A 19,355-nucleotide genomic window follows, 5' to 3' on the forward strand; every position below is an offset into this window, starting at 1 on the left:
AAAGCACTTCATGACAGCGGTGACATCAGCATCCATAATGATATGTGTCTGTGTCCCCTCTTTATGGTTACCAGGACAACGCTAGCCCTTCCTCCCTCCCGGAGTCCCCGTGTCGTACCTCTCCCGGTAGCACCTTACTGCTGGGTATGAAGAGGTTGTCTGTGCTGCTGGTGGACTGCAGGAAAACAACGGGGCTGAGTGGAACTGTGAGAGGAGGAGAAGAGAAGAAAGGATCAGATTTGACTCATCAAAGTAAGTGCTGTAGTTTAGTTTGAACAAATGTAATAGATCTGGTATCTGTTACCAGGACAACCAGCAGAGTTCTGTTAGTTTTGGGGTGGCAGACCTTAACAGAACATGGTTTAATATATATATACTATATAGACCTTAAAGAACATGGTTTAATATATATATATACTATATAGACCTTAAAGAACATGGTTTAATATATATATACTATATAGACCTTAACAGAACATGGTTTAATATATATATACTATATAGACCTTAACAGAACATGGTTTAATATATATATATATACTATATAGACCTTAAAGAACATGGTTTAATATATATATATATACTATATAGACCTTAAAGAACATGGTTTAATATATATAAACTATATAGACCTTAAAGAACATGGTTTAATATATATACTATATAGACCTTAAAGAACATGGTTTAATATATATATATACTATATAGACCTTAAAGAACATGGTTTAATATATATACTATATAGACCTTAAAGAACATGGTTTAATATATATACTATATAGACCTTAAAGAACATGGTTTAATATATATACTATATAGACCTTAAAGAACATGGTTTAATATATATACTATATAGACCTTAACAGAACATGGTTTAATATATATATATATATAGACCTTAACAGAACATGGTTTAATATATATACTATATAGACCTTAAAGAACATGGTTTAATATATATACTATATAGACCTTAACAGAACATGGTTTAATATATATACTATATAGACCTTAAAGAACATGGTTTAATATATATATATATATATACTATACAGACCTTAACAGAACATGGTTTAATATATATATACTATATAGACCTTAAAGAACATGGTTTAATATATATACTATATAGACCTTAACAGAACATGGTTTAATATATATACTATATAGACCTTAAAGAACATGGTTTAATATATATATATATATATACTATACAGACCTTAACAGAACATGGTTTAATATATATATACTATATAGACCTTAAAGAACATGGTTTAATATATATACTATATAGACCTTAACAGAACATGGTTTAATATATATACTATATAGACCTTAAAGAACATGGTTTAATATATATATACTATATAGACCTTAACAGAACATGGTTTAATATATATATACTATATAGACCTTAAAGAACATGGTTTAATATATATATACTATATAGACCTTAAAGAACATGGTTTAATATATATACTATATAGACCTTAACAGAACATGGTTTAATATATATATACTATATAGACCTTAACAGAACATGGTTTAATATATATACTATATAGACCTTAACAGAACATGGTTTAATATATATACTATATAGACCTTAACAGAACATGGTTTAATATATATACTATATAGACCTTAACAGAACATGGTTTAATATATATACTATATAGACCTTAACAGAACATGGTTTAATATATATATACTATATAGACCTTAAAGAACATGGTTTAATATATATATACTATATAGACCTTAAAGAACATAGTTTCATTTGGAAATGACTCACTTTATTGATTTAATATGTAACCGACATCAGTGTGCTGCTAACAGTTTAGTTTCCTCCACTGTCCCCATACTGGACTCAAACTAGTGATCCTCTATTTCTCAACACACGTAACCGTCCTCCTTGATAATGAACTCTATTCAGAGTGCTAGAGCCACAACACTCACTACAGCACAATAAGGGGTCTGTGTATTTAACAGATGCTGAGATCAGAAACAAATCAGTCCCTTTGTTGCTCTGTTTCAGAGCTACTCTGCTTTTTGAGGAAGGAAAGCCTTTTCAACTCTAAAGGTGTATCTGTCTGCCATTTAGGCTGCAACAACGATACAGTGGAACCCCCTGATCTGTTGTTTTATGAAGGGTCACCTACTCCCGGTACCCAAACAGCTAGTCCCATCCTAGGGATTTTTATCTTGTGCTTGAGGCCATTGCCGCTGTTGGAGCCGCTGGAAAGAATAGAAATGAGATTTATCTTGTTTAAAACCGCTTTACTTTAGCCATTACATCCGTATCATGAGTTCCACCCCCGTACCTTCATGAGGTTCTATATTAGCAAGGATCTGACACCTCCAGAGGGCTTGATGGCTCAATCCACCAGAGGTCTGGCTACAACATATACATTGTTTAAAGGCATCTCTGTTCAAGAGATCTGTAATGATGCATGTTGTGGTGATGAACCTTCATGAGGTTCTACTGACTGGACATCACTACACATACGTTGAGTAGAGGGATGATCCTAGACTTGGCATCGGAGAGTACAGTGGGGACCTCTGAGGGATGATCCTAGACTTGGCATCGGAGAGTACAGTGGGGACCTCTGAGGGATGATCCTAGACTTGGCATCGGAGAGTACAGTGCCTCCGGACAGTATTCAGACCCCTTGACTTTTTCCTCGTTTTGTTAGGTTACAACCTTATTCTAAAAACACAATACCCCATACTGACAAAGAACACATTACTGACAAAGAACACATTACTGACAAAGAACACATTACTGACAAAGAACACATTACTGACAAAGAACACATTACTGACAAAGAACACATTACTGACAAAGAACACATTACTGACAAAGAACACATTACTGACAAAGAACACATTACTGACAAAGAACACATTACTGACAAAGAACACATTACTGACAAAGAACACATTACTGACAAAGAACACATTACTGACAAAGAACACATTACTGACAAAGAACACATTACTGACAAAGAACACATTACTGACAAAGCGACAACAAGAAAAAGGTTGATATTTTTGCTAATTCATTTAAAAAAAATACAAAACTGAAATATTACATTTACTTAAGTATTCAGACCCTCTACTCAGAACTCTGATAACCTGCTCCAAAGCAGAACCTGCTGCTTTTTCATCAAAGATCTCTCTTAAAGGAGGCCTGTAGCACCTAATGATGAAACATTATGGAGTCTTAAAGGAGGACTGTAGCATCTAATGATGAAACATTATGGAGTCTTAAAGGAGGACTGTAACATCTAATGATGAAACATTATGGAGTCTTAAAGGAGGACTGTAGCATCTAATGATGAAACATTATGGAGTCTTAAAGGAGGCCTGTAGCATCTAATGATGAAACATTATGGTGTCTGAAAGGAGGACTGTAGCATCTAATGATGAAACATTATGGAGTCTTAAAGGAGGACTGTAGCATCTAATGATGAAACATTATGGAGTCTTAAAGGAGGACTGCGATGGAAGGAAAGGGGATATCTAGTCAGTGAATCCATTCATCCTAAATGTCTTCCGCATTGAACACAACCCCTCTGAATCAGAGAGGTGTGGGGGCTGGTTAATCAACGTCCACGTCATCAGCCCGGGGAGCAGTTGTTGTTGGGGGTTAACTGCCTTGCTCAAGTTCAGAACAGCAGATTTTTTTTCTATATTGCGGGCGTGGGGATTTGAACCGGAGACCTTTCTGTTACTGGCCCAACATTCTTAATAACCTCTTAGTCTACAAATGTTCCAACTTAAATTCATTATTTCTCAATGATGCTTCAAAGGAGAAGTTTACCCAACATCCAGAAACTCCTAAGTGATTCCATACATTGAAACTAGTCCAGTGGATTTTTTCCCTCTCCCTCTCTCTCCCTGTAGTGCTGTACTGAAACAGCTGCTCTCCCCCTCTCTCTCCCTGTAGTGCTGTACTGAAACAGCTGCTCTCTCCCTCTCTCTCCCTGTAGTGCTGTACTGAAACAGCTGCTCTCCCTCTCTCTCCCTGTAGTGCTGTACTGAAACAGCTGCTCTCTCCCTCTCTCTCCCTGTAGTGTTGTACTGAAACAGCTGCTCTCCCTCTCTCTCCCTGTAGTGCTGTACTGAAACAGCTGCTCTCCCTCTCTCTCCCTGTAGTGCTGTACTGAAACAGCTGCTCTCCCTCTCTCTCCCTGTAGTGCTGTACTGAAACAGCTGCTCTCCCTCTCTCTCCCTGTAGTGCTGTACTGAAACAGCTGCTCTCCCTCTCTCTCCCTGTAGTGCTGTACTGAAACAGCTGCTCTCCCTCTCTCTCCCTGTAGTGCTGTACTGAAACAGCTGCTCTCCCTCTCTCTCCCTGTAGTGCTGTACTGAAACAGCTGCTCCCCCTCTCTCTCCCTGTAGTGCTGTACTGAAACAGCTGCTCTCCCTCTCTCTCCCTGTAGTGCTGTACTGAAACAGCTGCTCTCCCTCTCTCTCCCTGTAGTGCTGTACTGAAACAGCTGCTCTCCCTCTCTCTCCCTGTAGTGCTGTACTGAAACAGCTGCTCTCCCTCTCTCTCCCTGTAGTGCTGTACTGAAACAGCTGCTCCCCCTCTCTCTCCCTGTAGTGCTGTACTGAAACGGCTGCTCTCCCCCTCTCTCTCCCTGTAGTGCTGTACTGAAACAGCTGCTCTCCCCCTCTCTCTCTCCCTGTAGTGCTGTACTGAAACAGCTGCTCTCCCTCTCTCTCTGTAGTGCTGTACTGAAACAGCTGCTCTCCCTCTCTCTCCCTGTAGTGCTGTACTGAAACAGCTGCTCTCCCTCTCTCTCCCTGTAGTGCTGTACTGAAACAGCTGCACCCCCTCTCTCTCCCTGTAGTGCTGTACTGAAACAGCTGCTCTCCCTCTCTCTCCCTGTAGTGCTGTACTGAAACAGCTGCTCTCCCCCTCTCTCTCCCTGTAGTGCTGTACTGAAACAGCTGCTCTCCGTCTCTCTCTCCCTGTAGTGCTGTACTGAAACAGCTGCTCTCCGTCTCTCTCTCCCTGTAGTGCTGTACTGAAACAGCTGCTCTCCCTCTCTCTCCCTGTAGTGCTGTACTGAAACAGCTGCTCTCCCTCTCTCTCTCCCTGTAGTGCTGTACTGAAACAGCTGCTCCCCCTCTCTCTCCCTGTAGTGCTGTACTGAAACAGCTGCTCTCCCTCTCTCTCCCTGTAGTGTTGTACTGAAACAGCTGCAAAACGTGACTAGTGACGTTGCTGGATGCGGGCCTCGCACTGCTGCTTTGCCAGTTAATTTGTTATTTTATTACAGCTATGGCCTTTGTCTTTCACCTGGAGTTGTTTATTGAGGTCTGAGAAAAAAAACACTTTTCAACCTGTAAAATGTATGTAAATATGATGATGTCATAGTGAATTCATGACATGTCACTGAACAAGCCTATTCATACTGTATAACATGGCTATATACATTATTATATACACTATATTCGGAAAGTATTCAGACCCCTTGACTTTTCCATATTTAGTTACGTTACAGCCTGATTCAATCTACACACAATGCCCCTTAACGACAAAGCGAAAACAGGTTTTCAGACCTGTTTGCAAATTTAAAAAAAATATAGCTTATTTACATAAGTATTCAAACCCTTTGCTATGAGACTCGGAATGGAGCTGAGGTGCATGCTGTTACCGTTGATCATCTTTGAGATGTTTCTACGACCTGATTGGAGTACACCTGTGGCAAATTAAATTGATTGCACGTGATTTGGATGTCAGAGCAAAAACCAAGCCCTGAGGTCAAAGGAGTTGTCCTTGAGACAGGATTGAGTGACGGCACAGAACGGGGGAAGTGTACCAACACATTTCTGCAGCATGTTAAGGTAGCATGAAGGTCCCAAAAAACACAAGGTCCTCGATCATTCTTAAAAGGAAGAAGTGTGGAACCACCAAGACTCTACCAAAAGCTGGCTGCCTGGCCAAACTGAACAATCGGTGGAGAAGGGCCTTGGTTAGGGAGGTGACCAAGAACCCGATGGTCACTGACAGAGCTCCAGAGTTCCTCTGTGGAGATGGGATAACCTTCCAGAAGGACAACCAACTCTGCAGCACTGGTAGAGTGGCCAGATGGAAGCCACTCCTCAGTATAAGGCACCTGACAGCCCGCTTGGAAAACTCTTGGAAAACTCCAAACTCCAAGTCTCAGAATGTCCTTGAGCTGAATTCCAAGCATCACGTCTGGTGGAAACTTGGCATCAGGATGTTTTGCACCAGGGAGACTTGTTAGGACTGAGGGAAAGATGAACAGAACAAGGTACAGAGAACAGTAAAAGGCACATGAAAGCCTGCTTGGAGTTTGCCAAAAGGCACCTAAAGGACTCTCAGACCATGAGAAACAAGATTCTCTGAGCTGATGAAACCAAGATTGAACTATTTGGCCTGAATGCCAAGTGTCAGGTCTGGAAGAAACCTGGCACCATCCCTACAGTGAAGTGTGGTGGTGGCAGCATCATGGTGTGGGGATATTTTTCAGCGGCAGGGACTGGGAGACTAGTAAGATCGAGGGAAAGATAAACAGAGCAAATTACAGAGAGATAATTGATGAAAACCTGCTCCAAAGCACTCAGGACCTCAGACTGGGGCAAAGGTTCACCTTCCAACGGGACAACGCAGAAGTGGCTTCGGGACAAGTCTCAGAATGTCCTTGAGTGGCCCAACCAGAGCCCGGACTTGAACCTGATCAAACATCTCTGGAGAGACCTGAAAATAGCTGTGCAGCAATGCGCAACATCCATCCTGACAGAGCTTGAGAGGATCTGCAGAGAATGAGAGAAACTCCCCAAGTACAGGTGTGCCAAACTTGTAGTGTCATACCCAAGAAGGCTCAAGGCTGTAATCACTGCCAAAGGTGTTTCAACAAAGTACTGAGTAAATGTTCTGAATTCTTTTGTAAATGTGATATTTCAGTTTTTAATTTGTAAAAAAAACAACAATCTAAAATCCTGTTTTTGCTTTGTCATTACGGGGTATATTTTGTACATTTTAATGAGCTAAAAAAAATAACATTTAATCAGTTTTAGAAAACAGTCAAGGGGTCTGAATACTTTCCGAAGACACTGCGTGTATACAGTTGAAGTCGGACATTTACATACACTTATGTTGGAGTCATTAAAACTAGTTTGCATACACTTAGGTTGGAGTCATTAAAACTAGTTTACATACACTTAGGTTGGAGTCATTAAAACGAGTTTACATACACTTAGGTTGGAGTCATTAAAACTAGTTTGCATACACTTAGGTTGGAGTCATTAAAACTAGTTTACATACACTTAGGTTGGAGTCATTAAAACTAGTTTGCATACACTTAGGTTGGAGTCATTAACTTGTTTACATACACTTAGGTTGGAGTCATTAAAACTCGTTTACATACACTTAGGTTGGAGTCATTAAAACGAGTTTACATACACTTAGGTTGGAGTCATTAAAACTAGTTTACATACACTTAGGTTGGAGTCATTAAAACTTGTTTACATACACTTAGGTTGGAGTCATTAAAACTAGTTTACATACACTTAGGTTGGAGTCATTAAAACTCGTTTACATACACTTAGGTTGGAGTCATTAAAACTCGTTTACATACACTTAGGTTGGAGTCATTAAAACTCGTTTACCTACACTTAGGTTGGAGTCATTAAAACTTGTTTACATACACTTAGGTTGGAGTCATTAAAACTCGTTTACATACACTTAGGTTGGAGTCATTAAAACTCGTTTACATACACTTAGGTTGGAGTCATTAAAACTCGTTTACATACACTTAGGTTGGAGTCATTAAAACTAGTTTTTCAACCACTCCACTAATTTCTTGTTAACCAGCTATAGTTTTGGAAAGTCGGGTAGGACATCTACTTTGTGCATGACACAAGTAGTTTTTCCAACATTTGTTTACAGAAGTTTACATACTCTATAAACAGCTTGGAAATTTCCAGAAAATTATGTCATGGCTTTAGAAGCTTCTGATAGGCTAATTGACATAATTTGTGTCAATTGGAGGTGTACCTGTGGATGTATTTCAAGGCCTACCTTCAAACTTGACACCAGGAGAAAATGAAAAGAAATCAGCCAAGACCTCAGAAAGAAATGGAAGACCTCCACAAGTCTGGTTCATCCTTGGGAGCAATTTCCAAACGCCTGAAGGTACCACGTTCATCTGTACAAACAATAGTACGCAAGTATAAACACCATGGGACCACGCAGCTGTCATTTCGCTCTGGAAGGAGATGCGTTGTGTCTCCTAGAGATGAACGTGCTTAGGTGCGAAAAGTCCAAATCAATCCCAGAAGAATAGCAAAGGAAGAAGATGCTGGAGGAAACGGGTACAAAAGTATCTATATCCACATCAAAACGTGATATGACAACAGCCAGTGAAAGTGCAGGGCGCCAAATTCAAGCAACAGAAATCTCATAATTAAAATTCCTCAAACATACAAGTCTCTTATACCATTTTAAAGGTAATCTTGTTGGAGTCATTAAAACTAGTTTACATACACTTAGGTTGGAGTCATTAAAACTAGTTTACATACACTTAGGTTGGAGTCATTAAAACTAGTTTGCATACACTTAGGTTGGAGTCATTAACTTGTTTACATACACTTAGGTTGGAGTCATTAAAACTCGTTTACATACACTTAGGTTGGAGTCATTAAAACGAGTTTACATACACTTAGGTTGGAGTCATTAAAACTAGTTTACATACACTTAGGTTGGAGTCATTAAAACGAGTTTACATACACTTAGGTTGGAGTCATTAAAACTCGTTTACATACACTTAGGTTGGAGTCATTAAAACTCGTTTACATACACTTAGGTTGGAGTCATTAAAACTCGTTTACATACACTTAGGTTGGAGTCATTAAAACTCGTTTACATACACTTAGGTTGGAGTCATTAAAACTCGTTTACATACACTTAGGTTGGAGTCATTAAAACTAGTTTTTCAACCACTCCACTAATTTCTTGTTAACCAGCTATAGTTTTGGAAAGTCGGGTAGGACATCTACTTTGTGCATGACACAAGTAATTTTTCCAACATTTGTTTACAGAAGTTTACATACTCTATAAACAGCTTGGAAATTTCCAGAAAATTATGTCATGGCTTTAGAAGCTTCTGATTGGCTAATTGACATAATTTGTGTCAATTGGAGGTGTACCTGTGGATGTATTTCAAGGCCTACCTTCAAACTTGACACCAGGAGAAAATGAAAAGAAATCAGCCAAGACCTCAGAAAGAAATGGAAGACCTCCACAAGTCTGGTTCATCCTTGGGAGCAATTTCCAAACGCCTGAAGGTACCACGTTCATCTGTACAAACAATAGTACGCAAGTATAAACACCATGGGACCACGCAGCTGTCATTTCGCTCTGGAAGGAGATGCGTTGTGTCTCCTAGAGATGAACGTGCTTAGGTGCGAAAAGTCCAAATCAATCCCAGAAGAATAGCAAAGGAAGAAGATGCTGGAGGAAACGGGTACAAAAGTATCTATATCCACATCAAAACGTGATATGACAACAGCCAGTGAAAGTGCAGGGCGCCAAATTCAAGCAACAGAAATCTCATAATTAAAATTCCTCAAACATACAAGTCTCTTATACCATTTTAAAGGTAATCTTGTTGGAGTCATTAAAACTAGTTTACATACCCTTAGGTTGGAGTCATTAAAACTAGTTTACATACACTTAGGTTGGAGTCATTAAAACTAGTTTGCATACACTTAGGTTGGAGTCATTAACTTGTTTACATACACTTAGGTTGGAGTCATTAAAACTCGTTTACATACACTTAGGTTGGAGTCATTAAAACGAGTTTACATACACTTAGGTTGGAGTCATTAAAACTAGTTTACATACACTTAGGTTGGAGTCATTAAAACTCGTTTACATACACTTAGGTTGGAGTCATTAAAACTCGTTTACATACACTTAGGTTGGAGTCATTAAAACTCGTTTACATACACTTAGGTTGGAGTCATTAAAACTCGTTTACATACACTTAGGTTGGAGTCATTAAAACTCGTTTACATACATTTAGGTTGGAGTCATTAAAACTCGTTTACATACACTTAGGTTGGAGTCATTAAAACTAGTTTTTCAACCACTCCACTAATTTCTTGTTAACCAGCTATAGTTTTGGAAAGTCGGGTAGGACATCTACTTTGTGCATGACACAAGTAATTTTTCCAACATTTGTTTACAGAAGTTTACATACTCTATAAACAGCTTGGAAATTTCCAGAAAATTATGTCATGGCTTTAGAAGCTTCTGATAGGCTAATTGACATAATTTGTGTCAATTGGAGGTGTACCTGTGGATGTATTTTAAGGCCTACCTTCAAACTTGACACCAGGAGAAAATGAAAAGAAATCAGCCAAGACCTCAGAAAGAAATGGAAGACCTCCACAAGTCTGGTTCATCCTTGGGAGCAATTTCCAAACGCCTGAAGGTACCACGTTCATCTGTACAAACAATAGTACGCAAGTATAAACACCATGGGACCACGCAGCTGTCATTTCGCTCTGGAAGGAGATGCGTTGTGTCTCCTAGAGATGAACGTGCTTAGGTGCGAAAAGTCCAAATCAATCCCAGAAGAATAGCAAAGGAAGAAGATGCTGGAGGAAACGGGTACGAAAGTATCTATATCCACATCAAAACGTGATATGACAACAGCCAGTGAAAGTGCAGGGCGCCAAATTCAAGCAACAGAAATCTCATAATTAAAATTCCTCAAACATACAAGTCTCTTATACCATTTTAAAGGTAATCTTGTTGTTAATCCCATCACAGTGTCCGATTTCAAAAATGCTTTACAGTGAAAGCACACCAAATGATTACGTTAGGTCACCGCCAAGTCACATAAAAACACAAAAAGAAGAAATAGAGAGAGAATGAATCACTAACCTTTGATCTTCATCAGATGACACTCATAGGACTTCATGTTACACAATACATGTATGTTTTGTTCGATAAAGTGCATATTTATGTCAAATTTTACAATTTACAGAAATACTCATAATAAACATTGATAAAAGATACAAGTGTTATACATGGAACTTTAGGTAAACTTCTCCTAAATGCAACCGCTGTGTCATATTTTAAAAAAACTTTACGGAAAAAGCATACCATGCAATAATCTGAGTACGGAGCTCAGAGCCTAAACCAGCCAAAGAAATATCCACCATGTTGCGCAGTCAACATTAGTCAGAAACGGCATTATAAATATTCACTAATCTTTGATGTTCTTCATCAGAATGCACTCCAAGGAATCCCAGTTCCACAATAAATGTTTGATTTGTTCGATAAAGTTTATAATTTATGTCCAAATTCCTCCTTTTGTTAGCGCGTTCAGCCCTGTAATCCAAATTCATGACGCACGAGCAGACAAAGTCAAAAAGTTCCGTTACAGTCCGTAGAAACATGTCAAACGAAGTATAAAATCAATCTTTAGGATGTTTTTAACATAAATCTTCAATAATGTTCCAACCAGAGAATTCCTTTGTCTGTAGAAATGCAATGGAATGCAAGCTAACTCTCACATGAACGCGCATTGTCAGATCATGGCTCCTGGCAGTCCTCTGACTCATCCCCCTCTCATTCGGCCCCCTTCACAGTAGAAGCATCAAACAAGGTTCTAAAGACTGTTGACATCTAGTGGAAGCATTAGGAAGTGCAAGATGACCAATATCCCACTGTATCTTCAATAGGGGATGCGTTGAAAAACGACAAACCTCTGCCTGATGGTCTATTTTGGAGAGCGTCTGTCCCAATGTCTGCATTTTTCTCGCTTATGGCATCAAAATCTAACATTTCCAGCCCCTCGGCATAGTTAGGATTTGCATTGTTGCTGAGGTCAGTGATCAATCTTTCCGTGGGGGAAGGTCCACTGATTAGAGGGGGAATGGGTGTAAACCCATCTGATGGATTGCTCATTGTTATGATTATCAATTATTTCAATTTACGTCTCTCTTTAAATAACCACTGTCTTTGGCAGGAGGAACACCAATCTTCAAGGAACCAAAGATGTCCAAACCAGCAAGACGACACCTCTGCTCCCAGTGTGGAAAGAGTTTTAACCAGTTAGGAAGCCTGAAAGCTCATGAGCGAATACACACAGGGGAGAAGCCTTACCACTGCTCCCAGTGTGGAACTAGGTTTACCAGATTAGGAAGCCTGAAAAGACATGAGAGGATACACACAGGAGCGAAGCCACACCATTGCGCCCAGTGTGGAAAGAGTTTTAACAAGTTAGGAAACATGAAATCTCACGAGCGAATACACACAGGGGAGAAGCCTTACCACTGCTCCCATTGTGGAAAAAGTTTTAGAGAGTCAGGAAACCTGAACGCTCATAAGCGAATACACACAGGGGAGAAGCCTTACCGCTGCTCCCACTGCGGAAAGCGTTTTAACCATTCAGGAAAGCTGAAAGAACACATGAGACTGCACACAGGGGAGAACCCTTGCAAATGCTCAGACTGTGGGAAGACATATTACTCATCACGGTCACTTAAACGTCATGTGAGAATCCACACAGGAGAATAATTACTTCTAGTGTGAATATTGATATTTCACTTAACATTGACTTCATCAGAGAACATACACAGTGCTCCCGTTGTCTTATATTGTTGACTGACAATGTGTTTACCTGTTGAAACCAGATGAAATTGAATTGTACAAAGTATTCTTAAACATATATTTGTATGTTTTTATTAGAAAACATGAAGTGAATATGGAGTCTGTCAGTTTGAATATAGAGTAGATCAGATTCCATGTGTTTAAACGGTCCTTTTTTAAACTCTTTGTGTTTATCTGGGTGTGTCATTCCTCCAGCACTACAGATAATCAAGTGATATTTGGATGTGATGCATTAGTTCCATTGTTGACAAAAAAGAAACGTCCTCTCACTGTCAACTGCGTTTATTTTAAATAAACTTAATGTGTAAATATTTGTATGAATGTGTCCCTGAACAAAGGGGGGGGGGGGGGGGACTTTTGCTGTTGAATTCCCATGTATCGAATGAAAAATACAAGTTAAATGGGTTTCCATCACATTGTTCAACTCTACTGATGGTTTTAAAAAAGCTGTTGTGTTATATGAAGAAACATGGCAACGTGCACTGTAGCCAGCAGCTCACAGATACAGTGTTGGTAGGCTACCTACATGATGAGATTATTATGGATGAGAGAGAGATATTATTTTATTTGTCAACAGGAAACCAAGTGTCAATCATCATGTCACCAGAATAAGACCCTCAAAATGTATTGGAAAGGAGCATCAAGCTCATCACATGTAGTTTCACCACCCTGTGAAGTTCATCATTTATTTCATCTGTAGCCTAATAAACTGCATGGGTTTCCAAGTCATAGTGGGAGGACCACACAACATATCATCACGTGACTCCAAGTTAACTAAGATCTGATGGTTATTATATAAATATTTGCGCACGAAGGAGTTTCCACCACCATTTCTCGCTCATAAATGTTTACTGACACAAAATGATCCCACCATGTAAAACGAACTTACAAATTGTCTATTTGCATTTATAAAATTGTAAAGGCATATCCTGTTTCCATCAGCCCGGTCATTACTTTGGAAATGGTTGGATCAATATCCACCTTCAAGATATGGATGAAGCCTGGTTTAGAATGGTTGAGTAGTTCTATATGATGTCATAATACACTCTGATAGTGATACATTTGCTCCATTGTTTCCATGTCAGTTGGTTTCCCACTCTGATGATTTATTTATTTCTCTGATAGAGTTCAGTGTGTCAAATCGGAGGGTCTGCTGTCCGGACCTCTGGCAGTCTCTATGGGGGTGCCACAGGGTTCAATTCTTGGACCGACTCTCTTCTCTGTATACATCAATGAGGGCGCTCTTGCTGCTGGTTAGTCTCTGATCCACCTCTACGCAGACGACACCATTCTGTATACATCTGGCCCTTCTTTGGACACTGTTAACAACCCTCCAGGCAAGCTTCAATACCATACAACTCTCCTTCCGTGGCCTCCAATTGCTCTTAAATACAGGTAAAACTAAATGCATGCTCTTCAACCGATCGCTACCTGCACCTGCCCGCCTGTCCAACATCACTACTCTGGACGGCTCTGACTTAGAATACGTGGACAACTACAAATACTTAGGTGTCTGGTTAGACTGTAAACTCTCCTTCCAGACCCATATCAAACATCTCCAATCCAAAGTTAAATCTAGAATTGGCTTCCTATTTCGCAACAAAGCATCCTTCACTCATGCTGCCAAACATACCCTTGTAAAACTGACCATCCTACCAATCCTCGACTTTGGCGATGTCATTTACAAAATAGCCTCCAATACCCTACTCAACAAATTGGATGCAGTCTATCACAGTGCAATCCGTTTTGTCACCAAAGCCCCATATACTACCCACCATTGCGACCTGTACGCTCTCGTTGGCTGGCCCTCGCTTCATACTCGTCGCCAAACCCACTGGCTCCATGTCATCTACAAGACCCTGCTAGGTAAAGTCCCCCCTTATCTCAGCTCGCTGGTCACCATAGCATCTCTCACCTGTAGCACACGCTCCAGCAGGTATATCTCTCTAGTCACCCCCAAAACCTATTCTTTCTTTGGCCGCCTCTCCTTCCAGTTCTCTGCTGCCAATGACTGGAACGAACTACAAAAATCTCTGAAACTGGAAACACTTATCTCCCTCACTAGCTTTAAGCACCAACTGGCAGAGCAGCTCACAGATCACTGCACCTGTACATAGCCCACCTATAATTTAGCCCAAACAACTACCTCTTTCCCTACTGTATTTAAATGATTTATTTATTTTGCTCGTTTGCACCCCATTATTTTTATTTCTACTTTGCACATTCTTCCATTGCAAATCTACCATTCCAGTGTTTTACTTGCTATATTGTATTTACTTTGCCACCATGGCCTTTTTTTTGCCTTTACCTCCCTTATCTCACCTCATTTGTTCACATCGTATATAGACTTGTTTATACTGTATTATTGACTGTATGTTTGTTTTACTCCATGTGTAACTCTGTGTCATTGTATGTGTCGGACTGCTTTGCTTTATCTTGGCCAGGTCGCAATTGTAAATGAGAACTTGTTCTCAACTTGCCTACCTGGTTAAATAAAGGTGAAGGCTTTAAAGGAATAGTATGGTGACATCTTAGTGGGGCTTGAAGTAAATAGGATTATTAATCATAAACTCCTATAGCAACAATACACTGCGGCTTTGACATCAAGAAGAGAATGGGCTGATGGGTGGTGGTGCTACTCTATAGGTAAGGCTGTCCAATATGAATGTTCAATACACACAATAGGTTGATCGGTAGCTAGTTAGCTAGCTGTCCAGTCTAATACAAATGTTCAATACACACAATAGGTTGATCAGTAGCCAGCTAGCTGCTACAGTCCAATATCAATGTTCAATACACACAGTAGGACTGTTGACCAATATGAATGTTCATAATGAGGGAGAAATAAAGATGGGCTCTCCTGTCAACATGGGACTCCTGCTGCAGGTAGCCTAGTGGTTAATGGTGTTGGGCCAGTAACTGAAAGATCCCTGGTTTGAATCCCAGAGAGGACTAGGTGAAAAATCTGTCAATGTGCCCTTGAGGGCAGCAGGAGCCTCATGTTTCTCCCATTCTTCTCTGCAGATCCTCTCAAGCTCTGTCTGGTTGGATGGGGAGCGTCGCTACAAAGCTATTTTCAGGTCTCTCCAGAGATGTTCCATCGGGTTCAAATCCGGGCTCTGGCTGGGCCACTCAAGAACATTCAGAGACATCTGTTGACAAAGGTTTCTTAAACAGAAAAAAACGGGATAAACATGCCTGAATTTGTCAAATAAAATCAAACTTTATTTGTCACATGCGCCGAATACAACAAGTGTAGACCTTACAGTGAAATGTTTACTTACAAGCCCTTTAACTAACAGTAGAGTTCAAGAAGAGTTAAGAACATTTGAGCAAATGAACTAAAGTAAAAAATAATAAAAAGTAACACAATAAAATAACAATAACAAGGCTATATACAGGGGGTACTGGTACCAAGTCAATGTGGAGGCTATATACAGGGGCTACTGGTACCGAGTCAGTGTGGAGGCTATATACAGGGGGTACCAGTACAGAGTTAATGTGGAGGCTATATACAGGAGGTACTGGTACCAAGTCAATGTGGAGGCTATATACAGGGGGTACTGGTACCGAGTCAGTGTGCGGGGGTACAAATTAGTCGAGGTAGTTTGTACATGTAGGTAGGGGTGAAGTGACATTTCATAGATAATAAACAGCGAGTAGCAGCAGTGTACAAAACAAAATGGAGGGGTCAATGTAAATAGTCCAGGTGGCCATTTAATTAATTGTTCAGCAGTCTTATGGCTTGGGGGTAGAAGCTGTTAAGGAGCCTTTTGGTTCTAGACTTGGCGCTCCGGTACCGCTTGACGTGCGGGAGCAGAGAAAACAGTCTATGACTTGGGTGACTGGAGTATCTGACAATTTGTTGGGCTTTCTTTATATAGGTCCAGGATTGCAGGAAGCTTGACCCCAGTGATGTTCACAACCCTCTGTAGTGCATTACGGTCAGATGCCGAGCAGTTGCCATACCAGGCGGTGATGCAACCGATGCTCTCGATGGTGCAGCTGTAGAACGTTTTGAGGATCTGGAGACCCATGCCAAATCTTTTCACTCTCCTGAGGTGGAAAAGTTGTTGTCGTGCCCTCTTCACGACTGTCTTGGTGTGTTTGGACCATGGTAATTAGTTGGTGATGTCTTCACGACTGTCTGTCCATGTGTCACTGTCTGTCACCTAAAAAATGTATCTCGACCTGTGTGCACCTACGTTCTAAACTTCCATTCATAGGCTAGGTTGTAGAAATCTCATGATGGGTATAGGGAAAATTCTAGTATCATATAGTAGCCTAAACCTTTTGCTGTTACATTGAACAGGGTGAATGGAATATGAATGACAGTCATCCAATATGCTGTAATAGAAATAAGGCCATGCTCATGAGAAAACAAATCACATGGGAAGCTGGAAAAACCCAGCAGCATTGCAGTTCTTGACACAAACCTGCGCCTGAGACCAACTACCATACCCTGTTCAAAGGCTCACACATACTTATCATATGCATATACTATATTCCTGGCATGAGTAGCAGGACGTTGAAATGTTGCGCGATTTTTAACAAAAAGTTGTGAAAAGCTGTGAAAATTCGCATCATCCCTTACAGGTTAACTATTTTGTCTTCCCCATTCCCCCTCTGAATGGCACACATGCACAATCCATGTCTCATTTGTCTCAAGGCTTTAAAATCCTTATTTCAGCCATCTCCTCCCCTTCATCTTCACTGATTGAAGTGGATTTAACTTGTGACATCAATAAGGGATCATAGCTTTAGCCTGGATTCACCTAGTCAGTTTGTCATGGAAGGAGCAGGTGTTCTTAATGTTTTGTAGACTCCGTGTAAAGCACTACAGATAATCAAGTGCTATTTGCATGTGCTGCATTTGCTCTATTGTTTCCAGCGGGGTTGGGAAATTCCAGACCTCGAGGGCCTGATTAGAGTCACAGTTTTGCCCCAGCCCCAGCTAACACACCAGACTCCAATAATCACTTAATCATGATCTTCAGTTTAGAATGCAGTTTGATTAATCAGCGGTGTTTGCGGGATGGAGAAAAAGTGGTTTACAGGATGATGTGTATCTTATAGAGCGTAGCTTTAAGGGATTAGTACCGTCACATCTAGATAAAGACGAATGTGAAAAATGAACAGAGCAAATGTGTATTAAAACACAACCTATTCATGGAAGTATTTATTCATCATTTACAAATGCATTAAGCTTCTACTTCTGTGTACAGGAACGTATTATTTGTAAGACGTAAGAGAAAATATATCAGCTTATTGTTGTATATGTTAAATGATTATGATGCTCTATCCAATAAAAAAAATTGTAGTAACTATTGTTTCCAAACTGCGTTACCCACTCCAGTCAGCAGATGGCGATGAGCGTCTTTCAGGTGATGCTTCTTGCGTGACGTATAATTTACTGGACGGGACGCTTCTTCAGGAACAACAAGGCGCCAACTCTTTCAACGACTTCGATAGCTTGCTAGCAAACATGAAACTGAAAGATTGACACTTTAGACCATGTTAATGTACATTAGCTAATCTCAGTGTTGTAAACGCAGTTCATTTGATTTATCAACTGGTTAACTTTAACGTAATTTGCATGTTCAATTTGCAAAGTTGTTAATTAAACACTGATACTGAGCCAAGCCGCTAATGCTACCTTACAAGCACTAGGCTAGTCGCTAATTCTAACATCCCGGACCATGAGTTCACTAAACTACTCCTCCCCTGCTAAAGAAGAGGAGGTCTGCTGTATGCAGAATGAAGCTTTGGGACTGAACATTGTCGTGAAAGAAGAAGATGATGTTATTGAGGAAACAGTGGAAGAACCTTATAGAGAGGAAGAGGATGCTATTGCAGTAGAGGTGAAGAAGGAAGACGTTTTGAGAGTGAAAGAGGAGGAGACAGAATATCAGATTAACACCAGTGAGTACTGTCTTAAACGGGCATTAAGGGGCATTCTACTGAAGTTCTACACTTGAATATGTTGTTCAGTACTTTATAAATTCTTAAAGGGTCAATCTGCCTTTGGTACATATATTTTGGGGTCTTTTAAATTAGATTTATTAAATTATCCACGTGGTCTACATTAAATTGCATCTCATCAAAAGGCACCCATTTCGTGGAACAACCCTTTAACATTTGCATTTTAGGCCCTGTTTAGAGAGATTAATACCTCGTCTAAGATTTTAATATACGGCCATAAGTTCACTGTCTGTTTGATGTTCTTGTTCACACAGGAGAGAGACATGACTATGGTGGATCCTCTGCGGAGCCTCAACAACATCCTGATGCTGACGAGGCAGAGAAGAGTCTCTCCAGATCAGAACACCAGATGGTACAGCTTGGTCTGGTCTAGCATACAGCTTGCTCTATCGGGGTCTGGGCTGGATTTCTGTAAAGCACTTCATGACAACAGTGGCATCAGCATCCATAATTATATGTGTCTGTGTCCCCTCTTTATGGTTACCAGGACAACGCTAGCCCTTCCTCCCTCCCGGAGTCCCCGTGTCGTACCTCTCCCAGTAGCGCCTTACTGCTGGGTATGAAGAGGTTGTCTGTGCTGCTGGTGGACTGCAGGAAAACAACGGGGCTGAGTGGAACTGTGAGAGGTGGAGAAGAGAAGAAAGGATCAGATTTAACTCATCAAAGTAAGTGCTGTAGTTTGAACAAATAAAATAGATCTGCCCAC

The 19,355-nt window shown here is 40.3% G+C and overlaps 1 protein-coding gene across 4 annotated transcripts in view; it reads left to right on the forward strand.

Moving 5' to 3' along the window:
• LOC110514701 (uncharacterized) overlaps positions 1–19,355 on the forward strand; it is a 29,717-nt gene that overhangs the window by 1,032 nt on the left and 9,330 nt on the right. Inside the window, exons 3-4 of one of the 4 annotated variants that reach the window (XM_090194929.1) lie at positions 75–252; positions 12,024–12,978. In XM_090194929.1, coding sequence (XP_090051055.1) covers positions 75–252; positions 12,024–12,574 — 729 coding nt within the window. In that variant the 3' untranslated portion in view covers positions 12,575–12,978. Of the gene's footprint in view, positions 1–74; positions 253–4,366; positions 4,428–12,023; positions 12,979–19,141; positions 19,315–19,355 lie in introns of those variants that run through there. The other 3 variants (XM_090194933.1, XM_090194928.1, XM_090194932.1) reach the window with 3 other exon arrangements.

The sequence above is a fragment of the Oncorhynchus mykiss genome, chromosome 13, assembly GCF_057628025.1.
Source record: "Oncorhynchus mykiss isolate SJ-2025 chromosome 13, ASM5762802v1, whole genome shotgun sequence".
NCBI lineage: Eukaryota > Metazoa > Chordata > Actinopteri > Salmoniformes > Salmonidae > Oncorhynchus > Oncorhynchus mykiss.